The sequence below is a fragment of the Macrosteles quadrilineatus genome, unplaced genomic scaffold, assembly GCF_028750875.1.
Source record: "Macrosteles quadrilineatus isolate MER2022 unplaced genomic scaffold, UCM_ALF_1.0 Scaffold_3__2_contigs__length_128488019, whole genome shotgun sequence".
NCBI lineage: Eukaryota > Metazoa > Arthropoda > Insecta > Hemiptera > Cicadellidae > Macrosteles > Macrosteles quadrilineatus.
Window position 1 is genome coordinate 13,285,747 of NW_026542596.1, and position 14,221 is coordinate 13,299,967.

At 34.7% G+C, this 14,221-nt stretch overlaps 1 protein-coding gene across 1 annotated transcript in view; it reads right to left on the minus strand.

Annotated features, from left to right (window-relative positions):
• Positions 1-208: 208 nt before the first annotated feature.
• Positions 209-14,221, minus strand: part of LOC128989007 (kinetochore-associated protein 1-like) — an 81,657-nt gene continuing 67,644 nt past the window's right edge. The window contains exons 38-42 of the mRNA XM_054410860.1: positions 12,599-12,787; positions 11,775-12,000; positions 11,327-11,438; positions 2,602-2,684; positions 209-720 (exon numbers count right to left, since the gene is read on the minus strand). Coding sequence (XP_054266835.1) covers positions 574-720; positions 2,602-2,684; positions 11,327-11,438; positions 11,775-12,000; positions 12,599-12,787 — 757 coding nt within the window. The 3' untranslated portion in view covers positions 209-573. The remainder of the gene's footprint in view (positions 721-2,601; positions 2,685-11,326; positions 11,439-11,774; positions 12,001-12,598; positions 12,788-14,221) is intronic.

Below are 14,221 nucleotides of genomic sequence, written 5' to 3' on the forward strand. Positions count from 1 at the left end.
CTTGCAAATTGTATTGCATAGAAATAAGTTCATGTAACAATGTTTAAAACATTTATTTATATATCTTCATGAGATAACCATTATCACTTTTACTGTAGTAGTAATAAAAGATTAAGCATCGATTAAGAAAATTGTATTTATAAAATATACATTACAAAAAGTTATAAAATTATATATAAACTATTTGATATAAAATAACTTACAGTGATAGTGTATTAGCTCTACAACAGGGCTTATAAGTTGGCACAATTGTATACAAGTGTTATTAAAGTTAGATTTTTATTGCAGAATGAAGTTAAATATCATTTTTATTTTTTAGCATAAAAATCTGATTACAGTGGCAACAAAAAAGGTATTTAATCTCTAGTTTCCATACAGTATACTTCTTACAAGCTAATTTTTAAAAGGTAATTATCACAATAGGTAAAGGCAGAGCCACATCTTAGGATAGATAACTGGTTAAAATAGGATCCTTATCAATTCTGTTTTTCTTCTCTTGGTCACAACTAAACATACAGTTTGTTTCATTATTAGGGTACTGACAGGCAGCTTGCAATGCACCAATAGTGTAAGTCAAAACTTGAAATCTCCATTTGTAAGTTTGTTATCAGTTGAAGGGGAGCTGGACATGTGAGTCAGTGAGAGGAAAGGTTGCAATCTTACAGTGAACTCTTCTACACCAAGTCTCTGGCAGTGGTGTTGCATTGTTGATAGATCCACCTGTAAATAATGTATGTTGAATTATCTAATGTCAGACGTTTCTTAAGTTCTTTATTACATTTTGAAGAATTTACATAGGATACTTGGCTGATGACGTATCAGATTCATTACTAGGAGTTCATTATATACGATAAATACTGGATATAAAACAGATATAAAACACAAGTATAGTAGAACCTCGACTTTGTCGACTAAGGAGAAGTTAAACTACCGAATGTTGAAATATTTTGGACATTTACAGTACACACAGGATTATTTAAAACACGAGATAAAGCAAACAAATTTAATGGATACAGTAGTATAAAACTTGACAAAAATAAACAAACTTCTCAACTGACATCTCTATTGTATTTTCTTTGTCTTCTTACTGTATAGAATAGTTTGTAATATACAACTGATATGCACTTTGGATGTTGTTAGAAAAAGTGTATAATAGTTATGTATTGAGTTTTTGTGTGCATAAAACAATAAGAAGGCTATAGTTTTTTACCTCGTGGTGAAACCGTCATCAGCCGCTGCCGACATTTGAACCAAATCGGCACATCACGGTTTGTGTCGAACTATAGGGAGTGTCAAACTTTAGGGAATGTGGAACTATCAAGGTTCTACTGTACAAATAACTTTATTTATTTATTTATTTCCAAAAAATACAAATTTACAAAACACATAAAATTTAGCTATAAAAAACATTTTTGGCTTGTGTGCAGCAATTATTATAATTTTAATTTTTGTTATTTCACAGTGCGTTTTTATTCATTCAGTCTTTTGTTTCCCTTGTTTTCTGTAAGTAAACTATACCATGACACAGAATTCAATAATATGTCAAACCAATCATAGAATCTAAAGTAGTCAGATTTTAACAATTATTTATAAACAATGAAAAAAGTAACAGTAATAAACTGATTTAACAATTAATAAATTATTACAAAAATTACAATAAAACATTTGGAACAGTGAACAACAATGATAAAATATAATAAAACACAGTTATTTTCAACTCAGATCTAGATATAAATTCTTTAACTTCTTCTATAGAACACTATAGTAACATATATTCCTCAGCTGTACCGGTAAACTATTTAACAAGAATGGAACTAAATATTCCTTTGTTCTTTTAGAATATTTATTTGTTGTTCTTGGTTTTTTATATAACTAGGGGACGAGTAATAGTTTATGATTAGATCGTATTATTAGGTTAAACGAGGTTTTAATTAACTGAAATAACACGAAACAAATTGTAAACAAAATACGACCTCTGCAGTACACCGTACAGAACTAACAATAAAATTGTCTTCAGCTGTTCTATTAGGATGAGAAATCTACTAAGGTAGTATGTTTTATCTATGCTGATATCAAACATAACCTAAACTTGACTTTAATTTGAGAATCTTGTCTGTAAAAACCTGAGTATGTATCTATATATATAAAATCCAATGTATGTTTGTTTGTTTGTCCTTTTTGGACTCCAAAACCGCTGGACAGATTGTAATGAAACATTCAGGCATTATTAAGCATTATTCAAAGATGGTTTGTGTGAAGTTTGGTGCAGATCCGTCAAAAGGGCCAGTCAAGAGCCCCAGTGGCTCTGGAGTTTCCCATGTTAACCTAATGAGTACTCATACTTAAATGGCATTAAAGAATCTTAACAGCTGGTTTAAATAAAGGTGGGTGAGCGTAGCGAACGAACTGCAACCAGGATGTGATTGAGCCATGCGAACGAGCTCATCTTGAAAATGAACGAGCATTGTCATAAAACCGCATTAGGCCAGGACAACGTCTGTTGGGCCAGCTAGTATTGTATAAATGTAAATGCTGAATGACTAATGATAATTATTGATTAAGGATTAAGCTAATCAAATGTGATATTTAGACTTTGCTCACCTGACGAGGTATGGGACAAGAGTAAAGCATCTCTAACACTCTTTGCACTCTGTAATGACTCTCCTCGTTCAATGGGCACTCAGCTGCAAAACATGACACTTAGATCCATGTGTGTGATAAATGATAATGATACTAAATAATGATTGAAAATGAGTGACAATGCAATGTGCATTAGACCAAGTAAGTCAATGATGAATTTTTTATGAGATGTATTTAAAGTAATGTTGGCGTACTAACATGTATCTGATTTGGAAATGTTGGGTTCTACAATCATTGTTTCTGGTTAATTTATTTGACACCATGTTTTGTCATGTTTTTGATGACCATGTTTTTGATAATATATTTACTACAATTCCTAAAAACAATCTTTTAGTATCAGGCCTAATCACTGAGCTCTCTGATCATGACGCTCAACTCTTAGAAATTCGGGACATCTCTTCTAAACAAAAGTTTAACAAACCTACTATTAAATCTAGTAGAAAATTCCTTCCTGAAAATTTAACCAAATTCAAAAATTATCTTGCACAGGAAACGTGGACTGATTTATATTTAGCGACTGTAGAGGAAAAATATGATGTATTTTTTAATATCCTTATGTTTTATTTTGATAGTTGCTTTCCTAAGTTAAAATCTCGTGCATGTTCAAAATCAAAAAATTGGATTACTCCGGAACTTAAGTTAGCTAAAGATGAAATAATACTATTAAGCCGAGAAATTAGGGTAAATAAGGATAAGTTTTTAATAAAAAAGCTAAAAGACCTGAAAAGAAGCTACGCAGCCCAATTAAATAGTACTAAACGACATTATATCGAAAGCAATATAAGAAATGCCAGTAATGTCTCAAAAACTACTTGGAATATTATTAATAGGGAACTAAACAGAAACCGAGTTCGTGAAAATGAAATCCAATTAAAAATTGGTAACTTTGAATACACTGAACCTGATGATATATGCGAAATATTTAATGATCATTTTGTAAGTTTGGTAGATAGGATTGGGGACTTGTCTTCGGGAGCTCTTGGTGCAATCTCAAATCCTGTAAATTCAGTAAAATTTTATTTAAAGCCTGTTGATGAAGCTGAAGTAGACAAGATTCTTTCTTCTTTTGAAAACAAGTTTACCTGTGGTTTTGATGAAATTCCTATGCCTGTTTTAAAAAGTGCTAAAGATGTTTTAGCTAAACCATTGGCTCATTTAATCAACTCTTCTTTCATTTCAGGAATATTTCCAAGTAAATTAAAAATCTCTAAAATTAAAACATTACATAAATCTGGTAGCAATAAGGACCCTTCTAATTACAGACCATTATCTATTTTGCCATGCTTATCAAAAATCTATGAGCGTGCCATGCATTCACGATTAATGAATTTCTTAGAAAATAATAGCTTATTTGATACTGAGCAACATGGATTCAGGCCCGGTAAATCTGTTGTCACTGCAACAATTGATTTGATAGAAACTATAATTGATGCTATTGATAAGGGTGAGAGCACTGTCGGGGTGTTTATGGATATTAGTAAAGCCTTTGATAGTGTCTGCCATTCAACATTAATTTCAATTTTAAAAAATTTTGGTTTTGCTAACAATGCTTTAAATTGGTTTCAATCTTACCTTGAAAACAGATTACAATATGTGGAAATTAATCATATAAATAATTTCAACCAATTAAGAAATGTAAAATCCTCTTTGAGGTGTATCAAATACGGTGTACCTCAAGGTTCGATTCTTGGTCCCATTTTATTTCTTTGTTATATTAAAGGTCTGCCAACAGCATTAACAGATAATATGGCAAAATTGTGTCTATATGCTGATGATGCAAATTTGTTGGTTTCTGGTAAATGTTTTAATAAAATACAAGAGTCGGCCCAAAACAATCTGTTATCTATAAAAAACTACTTAAACTTCAATAAATTATTTCTCAATTTTAATAAAACCAATTTTATGTCATTCAGTACAGCACAAAAGAAAAATCCAGAATTCTGTATTAAAGTAGATGATCTCCAAATTACTCAGGTAAAGGTAACAAAATTTTTGGGTTTATTGCTTGATGAGAATTTATCATGGTCACTCCATACGGATAAATTGTTACATAAAATTTCCTCGGGTTTATTTGCCTTAAGAAATCTGTCAAAATTTTGTTCCCTTGAGATATTGCTTAAGGTTTACCATGCACATATCAACTCACACATTACATTTGGTATTGAGTTATATGGAGCTACAAGTAATCAAAATTTACAAAGTATTCTAATCCTTCAAAAAAGGGCAATAAGAATCATGTTAAATCTGGATGATGAAGAATCGGCCAAAAAATATTTTCCTAAATTAAAAATTCTAACCGTTTACAGCTCATATATATTGCACACTATTATGCATGTGAGGGCTTCTGAAGACAAGGTGCCACTGCTGGGGGATAATCATAGATATAACACCAGGCATAAAAATTATCCATCCGTAACACAACACAAACTGGAGTTTTATAACAAGAAACCAACAGCTGCAGGTATTAGGTTTTTGTACCATCTACCAAAAGAAATATTTGATATAAAAAACATTAGGTCTTTTAAAAAAAAACTTAAATTGTTACTAATTGATAGAGCATTTTACTCATTTGAAGAGTTTTACAACATGTAATTACATTAATTAAATTTTCCTGTTTTATTTAGTTTAACCAAGTATTTTTAATTAGTAATAAGCTGTTTTGACGCCATTCTGTATTTATGCATATATTTCATGTAGGTATATAATGTATAAATCTTGAATAAAGCTATTCTGATTCTGATTCTGATTCTGATTCTGATTGTAGTCTTCAAACCACTAAAGCAAACATAAGGTTATGTTTTTAGGAAAAAGCATTTAGCTTGGATTGAATAAATAAATATAGGATGGAGAGGACACAGCTAACTCACCTGATGAAAGGTTGCAGATGAGTCAAAGAACACATAAAATCACACACACATAATATACTTAATATTTCGCCTCTTTCAGAGGCTTCTTCAGAAGTAGGCCTAGATGGTAGTTACAAAACAACAGTTTAAATAGGATGACCTTTTTTTGAATTCAAAATGTCTGACAGGTTGTCCAACTGACACTGCACAAAGCACTAAATACAGGCACATTGCAATATTGTATTTACATATATATGTATATTGAAAAGCAAATTAGTTTTGTCCATGAAAATAAATACTTAAGAGTTAGCTGTGAGGGTGAGGATATTAGGATATTATCTAATGTTGAGGTTAGGTTGGGTTCTGGAGTTGGTCACAAACTGGTAAGCTAATTCCCATCTTCTGAGCATTGAACTATTGCATTGGTTCTTTGGCAATGATTTTAGAGCTTTTATGGTGAAACAGTCATCAAATAGAAGTTGGTGGGATAAGGCATGTTGTGCAACTGGTTTTTCTTTGCTAGTTTTAACATCATGTCGATGGCCGTTCATGCGTTTTCGGAGAGTCTCGGTTGTTAGGCCTATGTACTGGGCTGGACAATGTGAACATTGAAGCTGGTAGATAAGGTTCTCTGAGCTGCAGGTATGATGGCCTTGGATTCTGTAATTTTTATTATGGTATGTGCTGGTAAAAGTTTCTGTAGGATGGTGTATCTGGCAAGATTTACATCGGTTTTCATTGCATGGGTATGAGCCCGGTCTTGGTTTCTCAGATGGTATTTTTGATGGATTTGGGAGTTTTGGGTGGACTAGCATATTCCTCAAATTTGGGGGTTGCCTATAGATTATGGAAGGGGCTCTTGAAAGGAGGTTTTTGGTTTGGCTGGAGGACTCTAGGATTTTGAAACCTGTTTTAAGGAGGTTGTTTAGTTGTTGCAGGCCAGGGTGGTAAGTGGTTATCAAATTTACTTGAAGATGGTTGGTATTTTTCTTTGTAGTTGGACGTGGGTTCTGAGCCGCTTGGATCTGAGATTTTACGAGAGTGCTAGGATAGCCTCGGTTTTCGAAGGCTTTTTGAAGTTGGGTTTGGTATTGTGTACGGTCTTTCGGTTCTGAAATTAGGCGATTTCCCCTTAGGGCAAGACTGTAAGGAAGTGATCTCTTGGTGTTATTTGGATGACAACTAGAAAAATGGAGGTATTGTTGGTGGTTGGTCGGTTTTATGTGGATAGATGTGGTGAGGTTATTGTTCCTTAGATGAATTGTAAGGTCTAAAAAGTTGATGGAAGTCTCAGAGAAATCCCAGGTGAAATTTAGCGGTCCAAAACTGTTGAGGTCTTCCAGGAACTTCCGTAGTGATTCTTCACCGTGGGTCCAAATTATGAAAATGTCGTCAATGTATCTAAACCAGCAGATGGGGAGGTGTTCACGGCTAGACAAAAACTTTTCTTCATAATTCCCCATGTAGAGATTAGCATAAGATGGAGCCATTCTTGTACCCATGGCAGTGCCCTTGATCTGTAGGAAGTGTTTGTCCTGAAATTGGAAATAGTTCTTTTCCAGAATGAATTTTATCAGTTGAGTTATAAACGAAGTGGTGGGTAGGGATCCTTTGGGTCGGTTTTGAAGGTAGTTTTCTGTTGCTGTTAGGCCGTGGACATGAGGTATGTTTGTGTAGAGTGAGGTGACATCAATAGTGGCCATGAGAGTGTTAGCGGGGAGTGGTTGTCTGACATTGTTAAGTTTTTGCAAAAAATCATTGGAGTCCTTGATATATGAGGCCAAGTTTTGTACTAGCGGTTGTAGATAGGCGTCTACGTATGAAGAGATACGTTCCGTTAAAGAACCGCAGCCTGATACTATGGGCCTTCCTGGCGGTGGTGTTATGCCTTTGTGGATTTTTGGTAATATGTAGATTTTTGGGCAGATGGGTTCTTCTGGTATTAACAGATTTGTTGTTTCTGGGGAGATATTGTTGGATTTGGAGTGTTTGTAAATTATTTCCTTGAGTTCAGCGGTGTACTTTATAGTTGGATCTTCTTTCAGAGGGAGGTAGGTGGAAGAATCACTGAGCTGGCGTTGGATTTCTGACACATAATCAGATTTATTCATTATCACTGTGGTCGAGCCTTTGTCAGCTGGAAGGATCATGATATCAGTATTTGATTTTAAAGTTGAAATGGCCTTTTTCTCGGCTTCGGTGAGGTTATGGAGTGTTGTAGAGGTTACGTTGTTTTCGAAAGTGGGATCTGAGATGTTTTGTACCAAGAAGTTGATGTATTGTTCTATCGGATGGTCTGCTGGTAACGGTGGGGGATCGAAGTCCGAGGGTGGAGCAAACTTCGCTAGGGAGGGCGCCACACTGTTGGATTTCGAGTTGTCTTGATCTTGTGAGTTGAAATAATGTTTGAGACGTAGGTTCCTAGCTAGCGACATGATGTCTTTAACTAGGCCAAAATGGTCAAAACGGGGTGTGGGACAAAAACTGAGACCCTTGGTCAAAACTGTTTTTTCTATTTCTGAGAGCTGGTGGTTGGATAAGTTGCAAACTTGTTGGTCATTTGTAGAGGTTTCAGGGTTGTTTGGGACAGAATTGCTCTTGAATGCGGAAGTAGGAATCTTCGGTGGTTTAGGTAGAAAGGGTTTTTGGCCTACTGGTATAGGTAGTCCTAAGAGGGAGGCCAGACAAGGCCTATCTGAGATTAGAGGAACCTGATGTGGTTGGGTTTGTTGGACTAGGCCTATAGATCCATATTGATGTATATGTTTGATACAAAGGTTAGAGAGTTTTCTGAGTTTTCTTTCAGCTTCTTTGTTCATATTAATTAAGGCTTTCTGTGCTATTGAATTGAGATTATCTGCTAGTTGTGGTTTGTCATTCAAAATCAGCTTTGTGAGGTCAGAAAGAGCCTTTCTGTGGTTATACATTTGTTCAGAGTACAGTTGTAGGACAGATTTAGTCAAATCTATTGATTGTTTGTAGGCTAGGGCTAATATAGCAGGCCACATATTAGGGGGCATGCCACTGATGGCTGGTTTTACAGTTAGGCCCACTGGAGTTAGGCCTAGAGTAAGGCAAGAACTCAGGAAATGTACATGACAGGTAATTTTTGATAATTTGAAAGCATGTTGTTTGGCTTGTTTTAGCCAAAAGGAAGAAAGGTTCATAGTGGATAGGATAGTTGGACAGTAACACTAAGGAAAGAAAGGAGTAAAGGAAAGAGTGAAAAGATTTGTCACTTTAAGGTTATGTTTTTAGGAAAAAGCATTTAGCTTGGATTGAATAAATAAATATAGGATGGAGAGGACACAGCTAACTCACCTGATGAAAGGTTGCAGATGAGTCAAAGAACACATAAAATCACACACACATAATATACTTAATATTTCGCCTCTTTCAGAGGCTTCTTCAGAAGTAGGCCTAGATGGTAGTTACAAAACAACAGTTTAAATAGGATGTCATCCTATTTAAACTGTTGTTTTGTAACTACCATCTAGGCCTACTTCTGAAGAAGCCTCTGAAAGAGGCGAAATATTAAGTATATTATGTGTGTGTGATTTTATGTGTTCTTTGACTCATCTGCAACCTTTCATCAGGTGAGTTAGCTGTGTCCTCTCCATCCTATATTTATTTATTCAATTAAAGCAAACATAAGCAGACCTAAAGCTCAATAGTGTAGCATATGGTTGGATAGCTTATCAGATGCTGATCTAAATTTACTATTTCTGCTTCACAAGAAAGAAAAATAAAAATTTCTGCAATGTTGGGTTTTCTTTGTATTTTCTCCCAAATTTCATTTTTTTTATTACTCCTTAGTCCTTAATACATTTGCTATGACTGGTATCGAACAAAACAGGATAAACACGCACCATTTCTATTAATTCTCCTCTAGATTCATTGTACAAGACTAGTGAACAACACTTGTGTCTCGTCCACAAATGTACACAGTCCACAAGTGGGGCTGCACTTCCCTGTTCTGTACCTTAATATGCGCCGGGCCTTATATCTATATCTATAAAAGAGGAACTATGTATGTATATATATGTGTATATACGTTATGGACTCCGAAACCGCTCGACAGATTGTAATGAAACTTTCAGGCATTATTAAGCATCTTTCAAGGATGGTTCGAGTGAAGTTTGGTGCAGATCCGTCAAAAGGGCTCTGCCCTAGAGGGTTTTAAGTGGGCCAATGTCAGACTTTTTGATCTAGAATGTTTACAAATAAATATAATTTAAAAGCAGATGTTTACTTTCACCAACTGTTTTGTACGTTTGAATAACTACAACATTCTGTATTAGCATTAGTCATGATTTGAAATAGTGCCACAGTGTTTCTACAGATTGCAGCACAGAAAACTATTTTACTTTTGAATAAGTCCAAATGTATTAAACCCCAATCGTAGCACACCTGTGCACTTAACAACGTTTAAATTCTCCAATGTTAAATATTAAAACATAAAAACCTTTATAAAAGTACTGTATTATAAACAATAAAAGGGATGACTTTTTTAAATGTATGACAACAGCTAATTTGCAACCAAAAGGTGAGTGAGCGTAGCGAACGAACTTCAACCTGGAGGCGAGTAAGCGTAGCGAACGAGCTAACCTGAAAACAAGTGAGCTCAGCGAACGATTTCCAACTTGAAGGTGAGTGAGCGTAGCGAACGAACTTCAACCAGGACGTGATTGAGCCATGCGAATACTTATGAAGTTAAGCGGGGCAAAGCCCACGGGTACAGCTAGTTATAAATAATTATATAATGTGATATTGCAAATAATTGTTCCTTTAAAATTGATATTCTGAACACATTAAATTATGTACTGTTATTTAGTTGCAGAGAAATACAAATCTTGAAAACCACAACAAATGTTTTACAAGATATCTTGAATTTTAAATTAATTTAACGATTACAAAAAAAAGTGCAATGAAAAAATCATGAACATCTTCCACAGCCGGATCGACAGAATCGTCGTCTTGCGCGATTTTTCCGCAATGTCGGTAATTTTCCGATCGTGCAGACGTGATGGGTATCGGTATTGGAATCAACTTTTGCCGATTGATTCTCGATACCTATACCAACGTCTAAATATCGGGTCGACAACATCGTCGTCTTGCACGATCTTCCCGCGATAGCGGTAATTTTCCAATCGTGCGGGCGTGATGGGTATCGGTATTGGAATCAACTTTTGCCGATCGATTCTCCAAAACATTCCTAGTTGCCTAGTATCCACTTTGTCTGTGGTCTTCCTTCATAAAACTCTTTAACCCACTTTCTCGAGGGTGTCTTAAATGTGTTGTATTCAATTGTTGTCTATTAACTTTGAATTGCTTAAGTTTCTTGTCCATTATCCATAGCAAAAACAATAAAAAACCACAAAACAAAACAAGGGTAAAGGTACTTCACTCGTTGAGAGCTGACATTGTTCTGTGAATGAGAGACTGGCTGCAGTGAAGGAGCGCCGACTCGGCTTCAGATCTGTTCTGGTCAGGTTGGCTGACCAGAAAAATAAATTTCCAATGTAGGTGCAATTACTTTTAAAAAGTTCCAAAGTTTATAAAATACTCCTGAAATAATTTCCTCATATTTTCATACTAAGGTACACTTATTAATTTTTTTTCTAAGCTACAACATAACATATGCATGTTTTAACTAGTTAAATACCTAGTAAACTGTAATTAATAATTGGGTTTTATTCCTATTTTCATTCAAATATTTCCGCCAAAGTATCACATAAATTTTAAACAAAAATGTTGATTTAGTGAGAAGGTAAACTATGCATGCATACATAAATCGTGTAAAATAAATTGTTAGCTAAAGAAAAGAAATGTTAACGTACTTTTGACAAGAGGAGTTACTAGGGCACAGTTCCAAGCCGCAGTGAAGATGGAACTGTCCAACAAGTGACAAAGATAGGTCAAGTCTGGCAACACAGTGATCAGCTCCTCCATCTAGGTAGACAAATTGGAAAATTCAGTAGCTTTTTAATAGGCCAATCACTACTTTTTTACGGTCAAACGTTGATTCAACATCTTGAAAATTTTACCTATCTTATCAACACATTTACCTTTTGAAAATCGTTCTGAAAATAATCAAATAAACTTCCTAGTTAATTATAAACCTTTTGTTTTATATTCGTAATACATCTCACTTTGGCAACAATTAGAATCACATCCAGAATTGAGAATCAACATTTTATAAAGCGGAATGAAATATATTATATTATACAATAACAATATTAAATTGTAATGTCCACAACATAATACAAAAGCTTTTAAATAACACACCATGGTGTAGGATGTCATGAGAGACAGCAGGCGGTCCCAGTAGCCAGGATTGGCAATGTGGAAGGCGTTGGCCATGGCTGTCCCCAGCTGTACAGCGGCCGGGCTGGCCTTGTTGATCAACATGCGGACAATCTTCTCCTTGTCACAAGCCTCAAACTCTGTCAGAGACCAGACTAGACCTAACTTCTCTAGCTCCGAGACAAACATTAGACTCTGCATACTACTCCTGTGGTACAAATAAAGTGAGTAAGAAAAGAACATTTACTAATTATTAAAGATGTGTTGATGGATAGCCAAATTGATCGATTCTAGATATCGGTACCTACCTAAAAAAATCAATTCTCAATACCAATTAATTTAAAAAATTTCTGTTCTATTACTTGTATACAAATGTGACAAAAGATAAGTCAACAGGAGCAAAATCAATCTCATACAGTGACCACATACAGTACATAAAGGTACTAAAGGTAAAGGTTCTAAGATAAAGGTTCTAAGATTGAATTAAACAACAACGCTTTTTTAGTCTAGATATCCCCGCAAAACAATTTTAAATTAGCATCTTTCTTATCAGTCTCAAACTTTCTTATGATTCTCAAAAGTCAAAATTATTATTACTTCAGTACTAATTATAGGTTTATTTCAACATGAATACAACTCTTACAAAGCTTTTTCTGGAAATCAAGGAAATACAATAAGGCAAATAAAGTTGAATTATGATGAAATAAGTTGAATATGAAGGGTACACAAGAGCGAAGCACGATGGATCAAAATAATTACTAAGTGAACACTCTGATTTATTGTAAAACTGAAACCGTTTTCAGTACCTGAGTTTGTCCAACGTAGTGCCCGTAGTCTCCACTATAACATCAGGTGTGGCCACACAACTGAGACACTGCAGTCCGCGCAGCCTGACAGACGTCGGCCTCATCTCACTGCTGTTGTGTAGACTGGCGTAGTTCACCAGGTACTTGGCAGCCTTCTCCATGTCCATGCTCTCCAGAACGTAGCACGCCCTACCACAACAAGCAAATGTTACATATTAAGCTATTGATATTCTAAATGCATATGTATTTATTAATGTTGTGATATGCAAGAAACTAGTGATGGTCAAAACCAAAAATTCTAATTTCAAAATCTAAACTTGAAAAATTAAAATAGGTTACCCAAACTTGAATCTCAAAACCTAAATGTAAAATCTTTTTGCTAGCATAGTAAAATGTTTCATATGCAATCAAAACTGAAATAAACAAAACAACATTAACCAGATCTAAAACATTGACATCAATGACACTGTTGTGTGGAGCTCTTGACCTGACATAATAACATTGATAACAAAACTAACACATTTTAAATTTTAAAAACACAGAAAAAAATTACAAACACTGAAACAAATGTAACTCCTGACACTGACATAATATCAGGCATACTACAGAGACTACATCAATTAATTGAATATCTAGGTGGCTGAGTGGTTATAGTGCTCGTCTAGTAACGAAAAGATGTACACATCCATTATGTATTCCCAAAGAACTTAAAATCACTAAACTTCAAAGAGAGGTTATGTTTTTGTTTTTGTTTATAATAATGGTTTAATTTACCTCTGTCAATATGGTCCTTGGGTAGTTTGTCACTACTGCAGTTTCATGCTCGTGGAGCACATCTTCAGGTGAAGGTCATAAAGTTAAAACATTTTCCTCACGTGAAGGTCGTCAATTTTTGAAAAAACACCGAAAAACACATAACACACAAACGGTACAAAAAAAAAACAAAAACATTTATAAACTTGGCCAATACATTAAAACGTTACACAGGGGGTAAAATAGTGTATACACTAAATAATGTATACCGGCGCCGAACCCCGTGTGAACGTTTTAATGTATTGGCCAAGTTTATAAATGTTTTTTTTTCGTACCGTTCGTGTGCTATGTGTTTTTTGGTGTGTTTTCAAAAATTGACTACCTTCACGCGAGGAAAATGTTTTAACTTTTTGACCTTCACCTGAAGATGTGCTCCACGAGCACGAAACTGCAGTAGTGACAAACTACCTAAGGACCATATTGACAGAGGTAAATTAAACCATTATTATTGTTGCTGTATGGTCCAGAGGCTACCAATCATGAAATTTTTGTTTATAACCACTCATTGCCATTTATTATAATCAGCTGGTGTCATTTCATAACAAGTGTAAAAGGTGAGTCATTACATATTTGAGAAAATATGTTTGAAGTGCGAGATTTATCCAGCACTTTAAATATGGTCGAGAATATGTAATGAATGACCCATTTTCACTTGTGTTTTGAACGTTACTTTTCGCTACACTTCTATTTTATATTGGAAATTGGAATATTTCTTTATTACAGTTAGGAACATTTCAAAACTAATAGCATTTTTAAGGTTAGGCCTTCTATTTTAAGTTCAAATTTACATTGCTCGTACAGATCGTACAG